The 5603-nt window shown below is 37.1% G+C and overlaps 1 protein-coding gene across 3 annotated transcripts in view; it reads left to right on the forward strand.

The window, feature by feature from the left end:
- The window catches only part of SHPRH (SNF2 histone linker PHD RING helicase), a 46130-nt gene extending 43234 nt beyond the window's left edge, over window positions 1-2896 (forward strand). For 2 of the 3 annotated variants that reach the window (XM_042881445.1, XM_042881456.1), the window contains 2 exons: window positions 830-910; window positions 2176-2896. In XM_042881445.1, the coding sequence (XP_042737379.1) occupies window positions 830-910; window positions 2176-2272 (178 nt within the window). In that variant the 3' untranslated portion in view covers window positions 2273-2896. The remainder of the gene's footprint in view (window positions 1-829; window positions 911-2175) is intronic. The other variant, XM_042881465.1, reaches the window with a different exon arrangement.
- Window positions 2897-5603: the final 2707 nt, after the last annotated feature.

Raw genomic sequence — 5603 nt, forward strand, 5'->3', positions numbered from 1 at the left:
TGGGGAAGGGCATCCACAGCCTCTCTGGGCAACCTGTTCCAGTGTCTCACACTAAGTAAGACAGTGTAAGTAAGTAAGTAATTTTTTCTTGATACCCAATCTAAATCTACTGTCTTCCAGTTTGAAGCCATTTCCCCTCACGTCCTTGATACATGACCTTATGTCCCTCTCCAGCTTTTCTGTAGGTCTCCTTCACGTACTGGAAGGCTGCTAGAAGGTACCTTCAGAACCTTCTCTAGGCTGAGAAGACCCCAGCTCTCTCAGCCTGTCTTCATAGGGGAGGTGTTCCAGCCCTCTGATCATCTTTGAGGCCCTCCTCTGGAGGGCTCTGCATACTGACGTTTTACTTTTGACATTTTTTCTGGTGTTTATTGTGTTGTGATTACTGACTTCAATTACTTTCAAATTTTTATGTAACGTTGCTGTCTTCAAGAACAATGCTATTAAAGCTAGCTTCAGTAATTACACTGAGCTCCATCTCTTGGAGTGAATTCTGACAATGCAGTTTAAACACTGCCTATAGAAAGTGAGCCCAAGCCATTACTCTAAACCGCACAGGAGACTCTCAAGGACTGTTTGTTAGAAATAGGGACACAGAAAGTAAAACTTCGCCCAGCATCTACTTGAAAGCATGTGACCTTACTTTAAATGTCAGTGGATATTATTAATTACCTTGTACAATTTCTGTCTTAAAATATAGTGTCTTTTTGCTGCATTTTTTTTGAGGGAGGGAGTCTTAAAAATAATTAGTATGAGAAAAAGTGATCTTGAACTTTTGAGAGCAACAACTTTATCTTTGTTTCATTTTTTTTTTATTAAACACATTCAGGTCTACCATTGTCCATAGGTTCCTGATAAAAGCGACAATAGAAGAAAGAATGCAAACTATGCTAAAAACTGTAGATAGGAGGTATGTGTTTAAATTTTTGAAACATTATTATTGCAATGAAATTGAAAAAGTGATTCTTGGACATACCTACGTTACAATTAGATACTTTTTTTTGTCTTAGAAACGAACACTCATTTTCCTTCAGGTTCTTTTGATTGAAACAAAGTTTTAGAGCTTGAAAAATTGTTGTTGTTTTTTTTTTTTAACTTAATTTGGGAAACCTGGAAGCTTAGAGTAACCCAATTCTCTGAAGAATATTTTGTTTACATTTTGCGTATTGTACTTCAGACAAGACCAGTCGTCTTAGTTGATACGTGTTGTATTATGATTTGCCTTTTCAGCTTACCTATTTGTTACTATAAAAGCATTGATACAGATGAAATATTACTAAGCGTGCCAATGGACCAGCAGCATGTATTGTAAGCTCTAATATCTGACCTTATTATTTCTTTATTTTTAAACTCAACAAACCTCGACTGACACTTCTGTGTTAGATAGGTTGATTTTTGCAGTCAGTATAAGTGTTGCTCAGATGCCAGCTCATACATCAGTTGGGTGTGCAGATGGAAAGCAGTTTCCACTATTGTATTTTTCCAAAAACATAGTAACAAATACCAAGTCTGAAACAAGGCAGCATTCACGTTCTTTGTGCAGATAATGTAAGAATTTTGTATGTCTCTAACTATACACATTGCTGTATATACATTTTAAAAAAAAATCCAGGAAGAGGCCTTTGCTTGGGAAAATGAGTCACTTTTCCAGTGTGTTGTGGTTTTTTGTTTTTTTTTTCTGTCAAAATGATGAGACCAAAAAAATATTCATGCAAATCTGTGGCTTTACTTTCGAAAGATTTCAACTTTAGCCCTGGAAGAATGGTTTTCAGTTTCCATATCTGTGAAGCGGCCCTACTTTTGCACATAAACTTCAGATGAATATACTGTGATGTAATGATTTAGTGAGAGTTGATGTTCTGAAAGTAGTATCAAACCTTATGCTTGGAATCTAAAGTCAGCACCTCAGATGTTAAGACGACAAAGTGGATTATCCCATCTTCTGCTGCCTCTGAAGTGTTTCATGTTCACCACAGTTAAGGATAGTAGATGGACTCAATCTGTGCGAGAGAAGTGGCTGTTCAGTGTGTGTACTTGCCCTAGTAAGAAGGGTTTTCTTCTGCTTAGCTCATAGCCAGTTATTGGCCTCTGAACCATGTGACCTGTCTTCAGTGCATACTGCTTGTTACTTAAGTTGATGTTTCTTTGAAGTCTGAATGTAACTTTCTCCTACAGCCACACAAGCTCTTCCATGAAACAGTCAGAAGCTTCAGTTCTGACGGTGGTGGACCTGGCTGACCTTTTTACAGAGGAAACTGAAGAACTTGAGTGAAGACATCGGCTCATGAAATCAGAAAGTACCTTATATAATAATGTCCTGTATATAATACTGACCTGCTATTCCTTTAAACACTATCTAATAACTGCCCTAAAGAGAGCTACTGGATGTAGATAAGTCTTTTAATTGTTAATATTCTGTGGTGACATTCTTAGCAGCACGCTTTTCTGATAGCACTGGAGAAAACTTGCACTTTACACTTAAAACAAAAATGTGGATTTTATTCCCAAAGAACATTTGAGCTGGATGCTGACACTGAGATCTTGGACTGCTGGATTTTTACCATCAGGTGTGATTGGCTGGTGGTTCAGTCTGAGGTCAAAACTGTGGTGGTGGGGTGGAAAAGAGAAGCAGAAAAACAGAAATATACTTTTTTTTATTGTACAAAGAATTATTAGGAAGAATGACTGTAAATTAATATTCTAGAAAGGGCTTCTAAAGTTGTTAGCATTTATTGCCATGTTCTTGAATGTCTTACTGGTAACACTTTAATTAATCTTTACTAATTATTTGGATATTTGTATTAGACTTTTAGATAAAGATTTGTGTGACGATTAAATTTCATTGTTAATGCTCACTCACTGCAAAATCATGTTAAATTAAATTATGCTTTTTGGATGTGTGTTGGTCTGGAAATCAGTTAAACACGTGAACTTAATGTACATGTTTTTCACTTACTCTTGAAACCATTACTAATTTAGTGCTGTGGGTTCTTTTAATCATTTGTTGAGGAATTTTAGAGAATTAAGCTGCTGATAACTTACTGATTTGGTGTTCGTGTACATTTACTCATCCTGATTTCTGTCTGTTTTAACCCCTGAAAGACGCAGCAATCTAAGTATTCAAAATACTTGAGATTGTTAGGCAGTCTAAGTAGTAGGTGCCTAGTCTAAGTTAGGTAATCAGTGAAAAGAAATTAAAACTTTTATGAAACTTTTCATTCTTAAATGTGAGATCACTCTAGCCAACCTCAATTTACTTTATTAGAGATTTAGAAAACAAATAAAGATTGACTTTTAAACTACTGAAGGTAGGGAAGCTAAATTGCCAACTTTTTGGCAGAGATTATGGACACACATTTTCTTACCATCAAGGAAGCTCAGTTACGCAGTGGTAGCACCATTTTGTGTTTAGAAACTGGGAAAACTGTGCATAAGCAACAGGCTACTTGCCTCAGATTAAAATATTTACTGTTTCACCAGACAGTTTTTTGTGTACTTGGGACTGAAATTAAAAATTCTTTAAGAAATTTATATTAATTAATGTTAAATTTTTTTTGTCTGCTGAGAGGCTTGCCATATAATTCTTGTTTACTGTATTCAAGTATGCGATGTTTTAAGTTGCACAATGCTGCCCTTTGTTAGGCCTGTCTGCATGGCAGACAGATTTTTCTCTGCTGACAAGTGAACTGAATTATGTAAAAATGTTATATCAAGAAATCCATCTTTGGCATTCTCATTGGCCCAGATGAACAATCAAGGTTACTTGTTCTAAAGACTATTTCTTTAAATTTACAGACAGTACATCATTATTTCCTGTATTATAGCATGTACTGAATATGTGTATATATTTTTGTTATGGAAATCACTTGTCTTGAAGGTTATAGTTTGTAATGAGGGAAACTTAGTAGGTAACAGACTTATATTTTCAGTGATATTGATCAAAGAGTTTGCACAGAGACTTTGATGTCTCCATCCTTGAATGTATTTGGAACTCAAATGAGCCTGAGCCAGCTGATATAACTTCAGAGTTGGCTCTACTGTCAGTGGTGTGTTGGACCAGATGACCTCCATGGATCCCTTTCAGCTTCAATTATTTTACAGTGTAGTGAATATCGTGTTGTACACATACTCCTGGAACTCTAAGGGCAGCAACATTGCAATTTTCTTATCATCCTCAGTGAATTTTAGTATCTATTATGCAACATGACTGAACAAAGAGCTGCTATTCACTGTGAGAAATGATACATCTATGTTTAAAACAATATGGAAACAAATAGTGTTTACATTCATGGCTTCCATTTTAAATAACTGGATGTGGGAATAATAGTTGTCAGTGAATGTGAAGGCAAAGAAGCAAACTGATAAGTCTTCTGTGAGAGACTTCCCAAGCTCTGCAAGTTTTTGGGTTGCTTATATAAAAATGGCTGTTAGAATGTTTATTTACAAAAACGTGAGGCTGGAATTCCCAGCCAAAAGCAGAGTTTCTCATGAAGTGGTGCATGAGACTTTCTAATCCTGAGTGGTTTTTAATGCTTCTGTAACAGCATGCAATGCCAATTCTTAGTGCTTTTCAGAGGACTGGAGTATGATCACACAGTCTGGAGATACAGCATTGTATCTTGCAATTGTAAAACTCAATTATTGGAGTATACTGTCAGTGTCAGTAGGAAAACAGTGTCTTCAAATGTCCCATTACATTAAGTACATAGATTAAATATAAAGAATAATATTGGAAAGGAAATTGAAAAGTAATTAAATTACTTTTTGCAATCTTCAAGTTATTTAACAAAGATTTTTCAGATGCTTTTAAGGTGGTTCATGAAATGAACTAATTTTCTGCCAAGATTGCAGCTTGTGTCTCTGCAGTGCTAGTCTCTAACAACAACAGAGTAAGCTTCATTTCGTGGTGCTGTGATGATTTCACTCTGTCAGGGGCAAATGCTCTTGAAAGACAGCATCTTAATTGGAAATGAACGTTGTCGTGTCTTAATAGCTCCAATATGCCAATAGAAATGGTGTTTCCACAGAAGGCAGAAACCTGGAAATACTGACTGTGGTATGCTGTTATTATGGACTTGATGATGCTTCTAGTGAGATGCGTTTTCTAAAACTATTTTTCTGCCAGTGTCTGTAGATGCATTCAAGATCACAGAATCAGGGAATGGTTTGGGTTGGAAGGGGCCTTTAAGATGATCTACTTCCAGCACACTGCTATAGACAGGGACACCTCCCTCTACACTAGTTTGCTCAAAGCCCCGTCCAGCCTGGCCTCAAATGCTTCCAGGGAGGGGGCCTCCATAGCCTCACTGAACAACTTGTTCTGGTGTCTCACCACCCCACAGTAAAGAATTTCTTCTTAATGTCTAGTCTCTTCCAATTTAAAGCCATTTCCCCTCATTCTGTTGCTACAAGTCCTTGTAAAAAGTCTCTCCCTAGCTTTCTTGTAGGCCTCCCTCAGGTACAAGAAAGCTGCTATAACACCTTCTCCAGGCTGAGGAGCCCCAACTCTCTCAGCCTGTCCCTGTAGGGGATGTGCTTCAGCCCTCTGATCATCTTTGTGGACCTCATCTGGACCTGTTCCAACAGCTCCATGTCCTTCTTGT

This window comes from Lagopus leucura, unplaced genomic scaffold (assembly GCF_019238085.1).
Source record: "Lagopus leucura isolate 7727_CA_CO unplaced genomic scaffold, USGS_WTPT01 Super-Scaffold_73, whole genome shotgun sequence".
Taxonomy (NCBI): Eukaryota; Metazoa; Chordata; class Aves; order Galliformes; family Phasianidae; genus Lagopus; species Lagopus leucura.